Raw genomic sequence first — 14,386 nt, forward strand, 5'->3', positions numbered from 1 at the left:
GTGTCGCTAAAGTTTCGTCGAAACGAAGTTACGGAAAATTAATTAACAAACGGAGACGTAACAATACCAATTCTGTAGGCCACAGGAGGTGCATGATGTGGGGTTGGATCCTTTGTGTACTTTAGATGGGTGTATAATATCGAGAAAGTATCTGAACATTGTTGCTTATATTGTCCATTCCACAATGCTACATTACCACCCATGTGGACAAGAGTTCTCTCAAGAAGATAATTCAGCAATCCATTACACTTGTGTTATTCAGAATTGGTTCAAAAAGCATGAAAAAGATTGACCAATTTGGGGATGAACCTATACATGACATTCACTGCCTTAATCATTTTTAACACTTGTGGAGTTGTGGAGTTTATGCCACATTATTTCTAGGCTATCAATATATTTATATATATTGATTTGTTAGTGAATGAAATAATCATAGTTACTTGCAATATTAAAGTAAAATCCAACTGTAGGTTTTTAATAACGAAATGGTACTACCTCCTCTCACCCAAAGCTATTTGATCCTGGTCTGCCCTCTAAGCATTGCTAAAAAATTTCACTACAGTGCACCAGTTTTTATACCCCAGCGATTTCAGAACATGTGCTGATCATGTGACTACTTTCCACCAATTGTACTGCACCATCTATACTGGTGCAGTTAGCTCCCTCTACTATTCTAGAACGATCCTCATTTTCTCGATTGGCATTCTCTTCTCTGTTTCTTACTCACAATCTGCGACAGATTTTACTTACATTACCCCATTGGTTACCTCAGTTGTATTCAGAACTTCAAATAATTGTCTCCTTTTCATTAAAGTCCACACAGGCGGGTTCAATTACTTTAGAAAACCCTTTGACAAAACAACTTATTCTCCTTTATCTCTATTATAACAATACCACTGTGAAACTCACTTTAGATATTGCACATTATTGCTAAACTAACAATCACTCAGTCTAACTTCAATTTCACTAACTTAACATTTTCTGACTTCTTTAAAAATTGCCCATCATGGCTAACCTGCCAATCACTCAGTCTAGATCTGTCTAATTAACTCTCACTTAACTTACTTTCTTGACTTCATCCCTGTATCTGCACGTATTCATAACATGTGACAGAAAAATCTGGAAATATCTAGCCCTCTAGTAGCAATAATATTACATGTAACTAGAAAAACTTAGAAGCTTCAAGTAAGATGATATTAACAATATTACTAAAGCCTAGTACAACAATTAATCTACATACACAACGTACGACTCATTACCGAGTTAGGCAATGAAACTAGTCACAACTATCACTTTTAAAATAATTAACTTTTAACACTCTTGTTATGAAAACTAAATAACCATTAAATATTAAATCATTAAATTAACTAAATAGTAACTCTTACACTAAACAGTCTTGTATATCCAAAATACCATTCATCACTTTTCTGCCTTATGTACAATAATTTGTCTTGTTTTGAGATTTTTTTACTCATCAAAGTTATTAAATATTCTTGGCTTCCTAATTCTTTTAGACAGAATAAATATATAACTTGTAGTCTTCATTAACTGCTGGTTTCACCATCAGCATCATAATTGTATGAATAACCTCTATATACTATAGAACACACAACTGTAGTAGTGGAATACACAGAGAGCAGAATACCTTGTATTATTTATTTCAAGCAGTGCCTGTTGGAACAAAAAAAAACAAGTGTGTCTAGCATCAAACATAATGAATATACATATTCTTTTGTCACACCATTATTTTTGCCACACCATCCTATGAAGGACAGAATCAAAGTTAATGAAAAACTCTTTTTTGCCGTGACAATAGAATTAACATTCCATTGTGGCAATGTAGAGTGACTGGATATTTACACCCACTGTAGAGATATCAAAGCAGTAGTGGACTCTGGACTAAAGGAAAAAATATAAGTCAGCCTTACCAATTTGTAATGACTTTTCTAAGTCTGAAAAAATTCCAGTAATTCACAGGTCATATGGTAAAGGAAGTCAAAATAGTAAGTACTTGATGGAAAGAAAAAGAAAACTAACAATATTCTGATGAAACATTGAGTGTTGGAAAATACATTTTCTTTTAGGAAATTTCAAAATAAATTTTTACCACAAATAATTTTACAATATATAATACATGAAAAGTATGTCACAACTGAATTGGAACATTTTTAGTATAAAAGACACAGTGCAATCATAATTTTCTTTCAGCTTTAGAACATTTGTGTTTTTTATTCAAGTCATTCATGTTTCAACATTTTCTTCTACTTCTATTTAAAAATTTCTAGTTTCATTTTATAAAACCTCTGCTAAAAATGTAGTTTCTTTTGTGACCATTAGTATGCAGTGAAAAAAAAAAAGTCCTTTTAAATCTCATTTCAGCTTTTATGACCAACATGGTTTTATTCAGACCTAACCTTTGTAATTTGGTTAGAGTTTAAGTAAGCATACTGGAGATCCAATTCACAAATTTATGATTGATACGAACATATGTGAACATGAAATTATTTTTAGGACCACTAGTTATTCCTCCTTCTAGAAATCTGTTCCACCAGGAAGCAAAGCTTACTGTTGTAGATACAGAGAACCCCCCCCCCCCCAATTTATACAAGCTGGAGGCTTATGAAATATTTTTATGAAATTATATGAAATATGTTCTAAACTTGCATTTCTATTGCTTGAATACCAGTTCATCAAACACCAAAAGCTACAACATATCCCTGTCAGGTATGGTGTGTGGTTAGTTTCTATCTACATATCTTGTTAAACATAAATTGGCAAATAGGCAAAAGTATTTATAAATCATGTGCTTACTTGTCAGTTTAGGCCAGATGATTTTTTTGATTCTTCATTTTTCTTGAAAGGCGTATATTTATCAAAATATGTAATATATATGTCTCAGGAAAAAAATTCTGACCTAACTACCTTTTTTTTTCAAGGTGTACTTGGAACCACACAATTTTTGTTTTAGATAATCAGCTTTTTTCAGAGCTGTTTTATCTATTAACTTCAATTGTTGTAGGAGTCAATAAGCTCTCTTTTTGTCTCCATTGTTCAAAGACCTCTTCTGAGCCTTTCCTAGACATTGTCCTATCTGTGACTTGGGTTTAGTCTGATGTTTCTTGGCTTATTCATCTTTTCAACCCTAATTTATTTTATTGCTTGCATCAGGAAGATAACGTTTTGATATTTTTGCCTTCAATGCTTCATTTATTTTATTTTCTTGGAAGACTTTATATACAAATTGAGCCTTTGTACATAAAACTTGAGTTGCAAGATAAGGTAACCACTATTTCTAATCTTGACTAATCTTAATTCTTGTTCAAAGGAACTCTTTTTTTATGTCCTGTCAAGGCTGTTTTTGGTTATCTTGCACATACTGAATCTTGTGGGGTCTCAGAAAAGTTTGCTCATACCTTATGATGACTCAACTTCCTGGAATCTTGCTTTGGCTACTGTGTGAGATTAATCTGTCTTGCTTACTGTGATGTTTCCAAACATTTTAAAAGTGAATTTCATGATAAGTCTAATCACATTCACCATTTGGCAATGTCTTTTGTGTCCTGGCCTTAGTACCCTTTATATCATATTCTGCAGGCTGGCACATGGATGAATCCAGATGCATGCTTAAAATTGTATTTTATATCATACTGCTGTCTCTTCCACTTTGTGATTCTGACTACCTAAGATTGTAATAATTTAAACCAGATGAAAACCCTAATAGGTAAGTTCTTCTTTGTTACCTGCTTATCTACTACTTGAGTCCACATCTACATTTTGTATAGTAACACAGGTATCATCACACCACCTTTTTAACAAGTATGGGGGTGTCTGGGGTTGAGGAGTCTATAAAATAAAATAGAAAAGTCACAGTTTCTTCTTTATAGTATGAGACTCCATGTTTGAATGGATTTATCCAGTTGAGACTCTTGCATGCTACATATACTTCTGCAATTGTCCTAGATAATATACCACTCTCTTCACTGGCACTCCATGAGAGGGTGATGCCCTGTGGAAGAGAACAGAGGATGCCATCTGGTGGCTGATGATGCATCAGCAGGTACTTTCCCCACACAACTCTGCATGCTTATCCTTGTGTAGCATTCGAGACATCAGAGATGAGTTGCTCATTCTCTGTATGATGTCTCACAACTCTGACTAGGATGGGAATCAATTTACAATTTTTTTTTCTTTTCTTAACTTTATTTGGCATTTAAATGCCATTGCCCTAGTGTTGTTGAGCCTATTCTCCAATCTGCCTGGGTCTCTTCAATTCTCCCAGAGTGTCCACCAGTTTAATGACTTGGCAAATCTTCTTGGATGTAAGGAGCCTTAGGCCCATGAACACTTCCATTTATTAGTTATTACTGGTTGCCTTCTCTCAGAATCTTCTACAAGAAGTACAGGACAACACATTGCACTGTGATCCTGCATATCTGTTGTGCCACGACATGTAACCTTAAATGAGAATATACATGGTTCCACAGGTACTTACCTACAACCCAAGCCTCCTTTATATGTTACTTGTGTTATTTGAAGGTTGTCCAGGGTAATAAAGTCCCCTGATAAGAATAATGCCTTTCTTTTTAATGGCTCTTTATGATACTGGTCTGTTCCACTTGATTCTCCCAAAAATCCAGTCCACTGATTTTTATACTGGTTCTGGGCTCTACTACTCTAACTCTGCTTGATCATATATGCCATTTGTAGTGGGTCAGGTTATCTTCCTGCCTAAGAGTCTAGTTTCTGGTGAATCAGTGAGCCTTATGACTCTCTCTCTCTCTCCAGTTCCCTCCTCCATCTCAATGTGGGTAAACTGGCTTTTAGTATTTCAGAAGTAAGTCTATCTAATATCAATTATAAGTTTTTTGAATTAAGATGAATTCTGAACATGCACTTACTTCTGAAATATATTCCCACCTACTTCTCCATAACCAGGATATATGTTGTTTTCCATCATGACAACAACTAAAAAAATCTGGATTATGGCAAGAAAGCAAAGCTCGTATACTTTATCCTGATGCATCTGAAATAAGTCATGTGGGAGAACTCTAAGTAAGTTGATGTATGATCTGTATTGTGTCAAGGACATTCAGAAGGAAAAGTGGTGATTGGTGACAGAAAGGAAAGGCTTTTAGTATTTCATAGGCAGGTGCCTTTTGGAAATTAATTTAAACTCTTTAATAAAAAGTTATTAATTTGAATTTTTATTTTATTAGATAGAAATTTGATAACCATATATTATAGTATACTATTTTGAAACCATTTCACAATCAAAAGTATAAGTGAATTGGTGTGAAATACATCTGTGCTTAACATTAATTCCAATAAGGTACTCTCCCTTCGCTCACAAGATTCCTGTTCACTACCTGATGATTTGGCTCGTCCATCATTGGTCTTTTCATACTTTATCTCTCAGGTATGTGATGTTTTGTCTCTTACACCTGTCTCCTATGACCCTAAACCTTCCCTCTTACGTGAAACTTCCTGACCCTATTTAGTCTTTCCCCCATCCCCACGATATTAGGGTTCATGCGGATTGACTTGCCTCTCAACTGTGGGAGGACATTAGTATGCCTAGTCCCCCAAGGACTTTGGATCAGTCTGCACTTGCTTATTATTGGACAGACTTTCCTTTTCTCTACCAACAGTTGTTGGGGTTGGTTCTACCTGTTTGGGGGCAAACCCAGATTACCCTGTCCAACTTACCCAAGCCCAATTTTCTCGTGATCATTTCACTCTCACAACCATGTTAAGGTACCTTTCTTCCCTTCACCTTTTGTCAGAGGCTCCTCACAGGAACCCTGAGGGGGTTTTCTGCTGAAATTCTCTTCATCCTTGCTTCTGCATTGGCTTGTTTGTCGTCTTTGTTTCTCGCACTTCAAATGTGGTTTGTTTGCTGTTGGGACCTATTGGGCTGTGATGCAGTTTTGGCTCGGACTCATCTCCAGGCTCCTTATCTGGTGGACTTCAGCATGATGTCGTTCTTGCAGTGTTATGTGTTTGACTCAGTTACTTAGGCTTTGGAGTCATGGGTGGCCTCAGCCCATCAACATTCTATCCTTACTGACTTGGTAACTCGTTTGTCGCAGTCAGGACCTAGCACAGTACCGATTTCTGTCCCCTTACCTCCCCCTTCCCAACCTCTCCCTGTCCCACCCTCCTGCAGTGCCATGGTTTGACGATTTACTCAATGATGCACAATCCACCAACAGCAGTACCTGTGACTATGTGATCTGTTCAGGCCCAGTGGGGGCTTGTCTATTGAATTTTGCTCATCTGTGAGGACCTTTTCTCGCCGATGTCTGGGTTTACCAGGTGCTCCTGGAGGGATTCGTTATCCCCTTTCTCTCTCTTCCTCCATTATCCAATGTTCCCTTTCTTTTCCCTTCTCCTCAGGATTCCTCAATACATCAGCATCTGTCAGAGGCAGTTCAGGACCTCATCTCACAACAGGCTATTGAACCAGCTCACCAGGTTCACAGGGGTTTTACACCCACCTGTTTGTGGTTCCCAAGAAGACTGGGGACTGGCGTGCTGACATCGATTTATCTCGTCTCAATCAGTATGTTCATACTCCTCACTTTACCATGGAGACATACCTTTCTCTTCTATGGGCATTTTCTCCAGGTCTTTCGATAACCAAGGTGAACAGTTCCAGTATTTATCTACACATTCCTGTGATTGAGCTTCCTGTCCATATCTTCAGTTTGTCCGGGGGGTTGTGTACCAATTTCTTGCCTTACCTTTTGGCCTAGCCTCAGTAACATGCATGTTTTGTCGTGTGGTCCACTCCTTTGCTCGACATATTCATGCCATGGGGTTGCACTTCCATGTTTATATGGACGGCTGGCTTCTTCTTGTTCATTCCAAATGGGAATCGGCCTGTCACACTCATCAGCTCCTGACCAAAGCTGCGCAGGTGGGCTGGTTGGTCAAATTTGAAAAGTCTTTCCTTTGTCCTACCCAATACCTTTTCTTCAACACCCATGTCAGTTGGGCCCAACCTTTTCCTCTCTGGCTCCATTCTATGGATCAGGTTGTTTGGAAAGCCCTGTCTGTTCCCTTACTTACAGCTCGTGAGGTTCTATCACTTTTTGGGATGTGGTCCTCTACGACCCCTCTCATACTCCTTGGCAGGGCCCATATGTGTTTTTTTTTCAATAGGTCCTTCATGATAAATGGATCCTCTTCCCTTGTAGATGATTTCTGTTGTTAGTTGAACAGAACCCACACATCAGCAGGGGTCATGTTTCCTCCTCCATGGCCAGATTTACATCTTCATATATATATACAACTTCATATATGACTAAAATACTGACAAATCTTTGTAGTATTCAGATTAAGTAAATAATATTTTCATTCTCCTATAGGTTCATCCCAATCATTCTTTCTTTGCTGTGGCTGAAAAGGGAAAGAATCCACCAATAGCGATTTTTGATTTTCCATCATTAAATATTTTCAAGATTCTTACAGGTGGAACCAGCAAATCTTATGCCTTTGTTGATTTTAGGTATGAGTGTTTTACATTATTATTCTTATGACTTTAAGCTAGAGACCCTTTTGACAAGTTGAGGATGAAATTTTTAAAGGTTTGTGTGTTTGCATCATGCAACATACACAATTTTCAGGGTAGTATCAGCCATAGGTAACTAATGGATTGCAAAGCATAAAATGATATATCAAAATTTAACTAATTTGTATGAGTGTAATATTTTATATTGAGTATATTGTATCTACTCCTTTATATATTAATTTAAAACCATGGGTGCAAGTCAGACTGAAAGATTGAGTCATTTAAGAGCACTTTCAATGTTTCTCATTCTTCAGCACTTAATGCATATGCCAGAGGAGCAGTTTAGGGTATTTTCTGTAATGCCTCAAATGAATAATACTTATGCCATTCTTCTGTATATCCCTTTAAAGAGATATACAATTGATTTGTAACAGTGTTGTCTTTCAGCTGTGAAACTTATTGTTCAAGTTAGTATTCATATGCTTGTCATCTGTTTATTAATATTGCATAACATAAACTCAAAGTTATTAAAAAGTTGTATCATTCAATTTCAAAATAATATGTGTCTGACACTGAATTTTGTGAAAATTTTCCAAGTATTAGATGCTATATGCTTGTCATGGTGAGTTTTTAACTATATTTCTTATGTTTGAACATTGTGATAGTGTAGTATGCCAATGCTACATATTTTACTGTTCCACGGCATATACTTCATATCTACAAAAACTATGAAATTAATCTTAGTTCTGTTTTGTAACTTACTAAATTCCCTCAATGCCATGTACTAAATTCAGGCACAAGTTTTATCTTCTGTAGCATGTTCTGATCATGGAAGCTAACTACCGCATCATGGGATAGTTGTGTTCTACATAACTTGTGAAAGTTGGACTGCCATACGACTGTCACATGGAATGGAAATACATCTAGATTCTTGCAATCCTATTTGTGGTTGATCAGATGTAGAGAGAATGTTTTAAAGTTCATTTTAGTTTTAATTTGCTTTAATTTCACTGTTATTAATGTGAAAGATGTGTAAGACAATAATGGAATAGCAAATAATTTGCATTTAGTTGTGTTCATTAGACTTATTTATTTCTTCTGCATTTGGTCTTGTGTAAACATCCTATCCAAATATATCTTTACACCTCTCAATCATTATGCAGGTAGAGATTATTCATGTGCCATTATTAATCTAAATCGTAGATACTACAATAGATTTAATATTTAGTAAAAGTATGGAAAAGGTAAACAACACACTTTTTCATTCTCTCTCTCTATGATGAATTCATTCTTTATATTTGATATAACGTATTTCCCTGAAGCCCTGAAGGAGATCTACTTGCTTCAATTGGAGGAGAACCAGATTATTTATTAACCATATGGCAGTGGAAGAAGGAGTCAATTTTATTAAGAACAAAAGCTTACTCACAGGATGTCTACAGAGTAACATTTAGTCCATTCCTTCAAGGTCAGCTTACCACCAGTGGAATGGGACACATAAAGTAAGATTTATGAAATGGCTTTTTTTTTGACAGCCTGCAATTAAAACCTGTTGTGTTAAATTAAAAAATTTTTAATTTTGAAATAACTGAGTTTTGTGTTCTGATATCTTAAAATATATACTCAGAAATATTGATTATTTTTGTATGTACTGTTGCAATACACAAGGCTGCATTGAGCCATTTATTTATTTCCTATATGTTATCTGTGGTTCCTGAAGTATTTAAATTTTTACATTTATAACCTTTTTATTGGTTTTTACAAACTCAGTGGGATATTGCATAATTCCCATCTTTTTTGTTCCTTGTTGTTTTCTGCCAAGAAATATTGTTGTTATCATTGGATCTTGTATTGTTTTTTTTTCTGTATGATAGATGTATTTAGTTTAAACTTTCATGAGGAGTGACACTGCTGAACGTAGTTGATTTTAATCCAAAGGGTTGAAATGTACATTAATATTTAATCTATTGTGTCTATACACATATTTGACATTTAAAATGGTTATGGAAATAAGTATTGTTAATAAAATTCATTTTTGTTACAAGTTCTATTATTCTTGTTTAATTACTATCCTCAAACATTTGGTCATCTGAATTATTTTAGGTTTTGGAAAATGGCACAAACCTTTACAGGATTGAAACTACATGGAGAAGTAGGAAGGTTTGGAAAAGCTGAAATATCAGATATTCACGGTTACATTGAATTACCTGATGGAAAGGTGACAATCAAATGGGCTGACTAAAAATGTTTATATTTTTAACTATATATAATATGTCTATATAATATGAATTTAATCAATGTAGTTACTGGCAAAATATAGTTTTATACATACCCAAGAGTCATGCTCCTTTGTGAGTTAACTAGTTCCTTCTCTGTAAACAGAAGTTTGTTGCAAAAACTGAAATATCAAATATTCATTGCTATATTAAATTACCTGATGAAAAGGTGAATATTAAATGGGTTATAAGAAACTTTTACATTGTTAAGTATATATATATATATATGATAAGTATTTAGTCAATGTAGTTACTGGCAAAATAGGGTTTTATAATACTCAGGAGGTGTTTTCCTGTATAAGTTAACTGGTTCCTTCTCTGTAAGCAGACGTTTGTTGCATTATAACTGACTATGTAGTATGCAAAAACTATATATTTAACCCTCCTATAATATATATATATATTTCATAGTTGAAAAATTTTTAGATTCATTTAAGCTCTGTCTTGAAACGTCTTAAATCTAGTCAAGGTCTTGTACAGAATTTAACCTTAGGTGTTACTTTGCCTAAGAGTTTCTGTTGCAATATATCTTTCACAGAAATAAAAAAAGAATTATTACTGTCCAAAATATATATATAAAAAGAAACATTAGAAAGTAAATTATGTGGAGTTTCCTGATTGTGAGAAAAACTTGGTTATATTTGCAAAAAAAGCTTATGTTGCACAGAATTTATTCACCAAAGTGAAAGAATAATCATCACTAGCACAAACATAGAAAAAATAAGAAAATGTTAGAAAACAAACGTCATGAGTATTATCACTGAGAGTACATTAAATCATGTTTTGGAGACTGGAGAAAATTGGGTCAAACAGAATTGATATTAAAAATTGGGACCATAAAATCTCATATTTAATGAAGATATATAAGAAAAATTCCTCAGACATATTCTTGAGTACTCTGGTATTGGGTGAGATTCAGTCTCCCATCAGCTTGGAAAGAGGTATGGTATCAGCTATCCAGGTCACAAGAATGTTAAAATTAATAACACTTGTGTGAAATTGTGAAGTGAATAAAAAACTTGTAAATTCATATACATGTGCTGAATGAATAAAAAAAATTATTATGTTTCTCATTGGACAGGGAGGGCATCTGCCCTTCCTGCTGACACCCATGGTCACAGCTGTATCGAGGGGGGTTGGTAGGTAGAAACAGTAAATATATAAAGTCAAATATAAAAAAACTAGTTGAAAAGTCCAAGACATATTAAGAAACATTTGATAATACTAAAGAGTCAAAGGTAAATATGAGTATATAAGGATGATTTTCATATAATGTCATGAATTCTCTCAAAAGATAATTTAATGACTTGATTTTCTTCTATGTAGGTTATATCTGGATCAGAATCTGGATTATTATTGTTATGGGATGGAGCTTTGATTAAGGCTCAGATTCGTCAGAAAAATGGAAAACCTTGTCATAATGGTATCATATACCAGGTTCTACTGGAAGAAGGTGAACTGTATACCATAGGATCTGATGGCTGGATAAAAGTGAGACAATAGTATAAGGTCCAGCTATTATATGCAAGAAATGATTTGGTTGTTATTAAAAATATTAAACTTTTTTATGATGACTTTAGAAAATTATACATATTAATAATTTGCATACAGTGCATTAAAAATTTAAATCAACATGTATAAAACTTGAAAAGAAAATTGCAATTATTATATAAAAACTGAGATCTGGCTCATTTTATCTATTATAGTGTATTTACATATGAAAATAAACAACGTGATAAGTCATTTTAATCCTTCATTTGCTATTCCAAGAGCTCATGAAGTATTAATTGTGACATCCATCCACCAGAGAAATCTGATACTTCATAGTTTACCATAGCAATGGTGAAAATGGCTATGATTTCAACTCCCACACACTGTCCAGAGTCGTGAAATTCCATGATCGGAGAAGATAGTTTATTCGTGTTTCCTTATGACAAAGTTATACTCTTGCAACATTGTTTTTCAACATGCTGTCATTGTTTTCAGTTTTTTTAATTCATTAGTCACTTCAGTGAGGCATGGTTCACTCAGATACTGAACCTCCTACCTTACAAGTAGTGTTAGAAGTGTTTTATAAAGACAACATCTGCAAACAGTTCTATCTCCATTTTACGAATCTAAGTTTGGAAGCCATAAGTGTACATGATTAGTCATTCTACTGCATTCTGAAACTGAAATAAAATTGTCCCAATTTTGTCATAACTGGTGGCAGTGTCTAACAGGAAATTGTTGTTTTTACATGGATAAGCCAACACTGTAGTATCCACAGAAAGGAGGCTTTAGGGATCTGAATGCTTGGTAACATTTCTTGTTCTATCTAATGATTGTCTCAACTTTCTTGACAGCAGACAGTGATGCAACTATATTGGAGAAGTTGGCTATAAATCATTAGTAATATGATGAGAAACCAAGGAAGATGTGGATTTCTTGCTTGGTCACAGTTTGAAGCCAATCTCTTACTGCAGCTATTTTAGCCAGGACCGTAGAGACTCCTTCTTTCTCCCTCCATAAGCAAGCACTTTCCTGATGTCACTTTCAAGCCTGCTTTATTTATCCACAGGAATACCATTTTCAGGTTTTCAACTGTAGACTCATAGGAGTGACAAAACATTGTCAGCATAGACCAGGCATCTCTCCTATTGCAATCCTTTAAGCATAAGTTCCATTAGCTTCCCCAAAATGGCAGGAATGGTACACAAGTAGAATGTCATGATTCAGAATTCATACAAACCATTTTTCATGCTAAAAGCAGTATAAGGTTCATTTGTGGTAAAGGGAAGGCATAAATGCAAGTTACTGTCTTCACACTTCTAAAATCAACATATAACCTTATGTTATGTGCTAGGACACTTTGTTGGAAGAAATGATGCAATAAACAATCTTCTAAAACATTGAAATCAATATAAGTAGATAGCATTGTGGCATATAAACATATCATGTTTTTCTATTTCCTTCTAACATTATGGTATATATATTCTGAATTTATCACATGTTCTGTATATGTGTGCAGCTTTCACATAATGCATGGGTGAGAAATCCATTAAGCTGATTTCGTTCTAACTGCCTTTGTTCCTTTGTTATCTTCACGTAGATAATACCTGTTCTGCTCATGCAATATATTGTGAAAGGATGTTAAAACACATGTCTTTGAAAACACCAGAATATTGTAACACTTCACATTTTCACTATAGCTTGGCCAATCACAAAGAGGAATTCTAGGAATTTGGCATACTTCCATCCTATATTATAGTTTCACCCATGGAAGGCTGGTCACAGGACTTACAGGTTCTGAAATATCACTCAATAAATTTAAGAATTGGGTTTTTTGAAATCTAAGTAAATATGGAGGAGTTCATTATAAGATAGCTGGTTACCACATTCTGTTTTCTGCATTCTGAATTTTGTGTTTTTTGGGAGTTTTTAAGTATGAAAAGTGCTTGATAACATACCATGTAACAAAAAATTTCAAAACATTTTGCAACACACTACAAGAAGTAAAACCAAAGTCCTTCTGTTTGTAGTTTATAATGTTATTTCTACACTTGAATAATTGTTATGATCTTTATATTCTTCAATTCTGTAAATATTTGCAGCTTGTATTATTTTATTATACATAGCATTTTGTCAAATTTCCTTGCAATTTGTACAGACTTTAGATAACTCGTTTATGACAATCCAAAAACTTTAGGGGGTAGTCTTTTCATTATCAGAAGCATATTTTACCTTTGATGAGGAATTTAGAGTTAAATCCTTTTTATATCTTAATGCACATAGGGCTAGTTGTGCTTATCTTTGGCTTCCTGTGACACAAGCAGATGAGTATGTTTTTGCATTTCCATGAATGGGATGCCAGTCCATTGCAGATTACTTCCCAGCTATTAATTGATGCCCATTTTACAACTGATTTAGACAGAGGCAAACTTTTGATTAAAATGTCATGCTAAAGGACACAATGACTAGATGTGGGTGAACTTTGAAGCTGCAACCTTTCAATTGTTGGTCCAAAGTGCTAATCACAAGGACATACCACCCTAATGAAGAAGAGACCAACTTTAAGAGTTACTTCAGATGTTTAAGTAGATTTCAGACTATTGTAATTATTTTGTTGACTTACAGTGCTTTCTTAAGAAATGGAGGTTGTTTATTTGTCTGTGTAAAATTTGAAGACTTTTGGTGATACATACACTGAGTGGTCACAAGTAAATAGACACCTAATTTTTCGTCATTTAACTGATTTATGCTAACTAATTTGTGTTCACAGAGCACTATATAAATTAAAATGGTCCGCACACTAATTATCTTGTGCTACAACATGCCTAGAACTCAAGGTTCTCTCGATTTGTCAGATTTTGTTAGAGGAAGGATAGTTGGTCAAGCAGATGGTGGAATAAGTCAGTGGCAAATTTCGCAGAATTTGGGAATCCCAGTTTCGACAGTCAACAGAATCATCGTGCAGTTCAGGAAACACGGCAAGGAAACAACTGAGCAGCGTCTGGGTCATCCTGGTCCATTGGAGAGGACAAAAAGGACTGTCAAGAGGAGCACCGAAATGGATCCCAGATTAACGACTGCAGAAGTGGCCAAAGTCAATGGGATG

At 34.8% G+C, this 14,386-nt stretch overlaps 1 protein-coding gene across 1 annotated transcript in view; it reads left to right on the forward strand.

Moving 5' to 3' along the window:
* LOC106457949 (cilia- and flagella-associated protein 44-like) overlaps positions 1-14,386 on the forward strand; it is a 74,393-nt gene that overhangs the window by 7,557 nt on the left and 52,450 nt on the right. The window contains exons 4-7 of the mRNA XM_022384042.1: positions 7,371-7,510; positions 8,836-9,015; positions 9,617-9,731; positions 11,116-11,280. Coding sequence (XP_022239750.1) covers positions 7,371-7,510; positions 8,836-9,015; positions 9,617-9,731; positions 11,116-11,280 — 600 coding nt within the window. The remainder of the gene's footprint in view (positions 1-7,370; positions 7,511-8,835; positions 9,016-9,616; positions 9,732-11,115; positions 11,281-14,386) is intronic.

The sequence above is a fragment of the Limulus polyphemus genome, unplaced genomic scaffold, assembly GCF_000517525.1.
Source record: "Limulus polyphemus unplaced genomic scaffold, Limulus_polyphemus-2.1.2 Scaffold395, whole genome shotgun sequence".
NCBI lineage: Eukaryota > Metazoa > Arthropoda > Merostomata > Xiphosura > Limulidae > Limulus > Limulus polyphemus.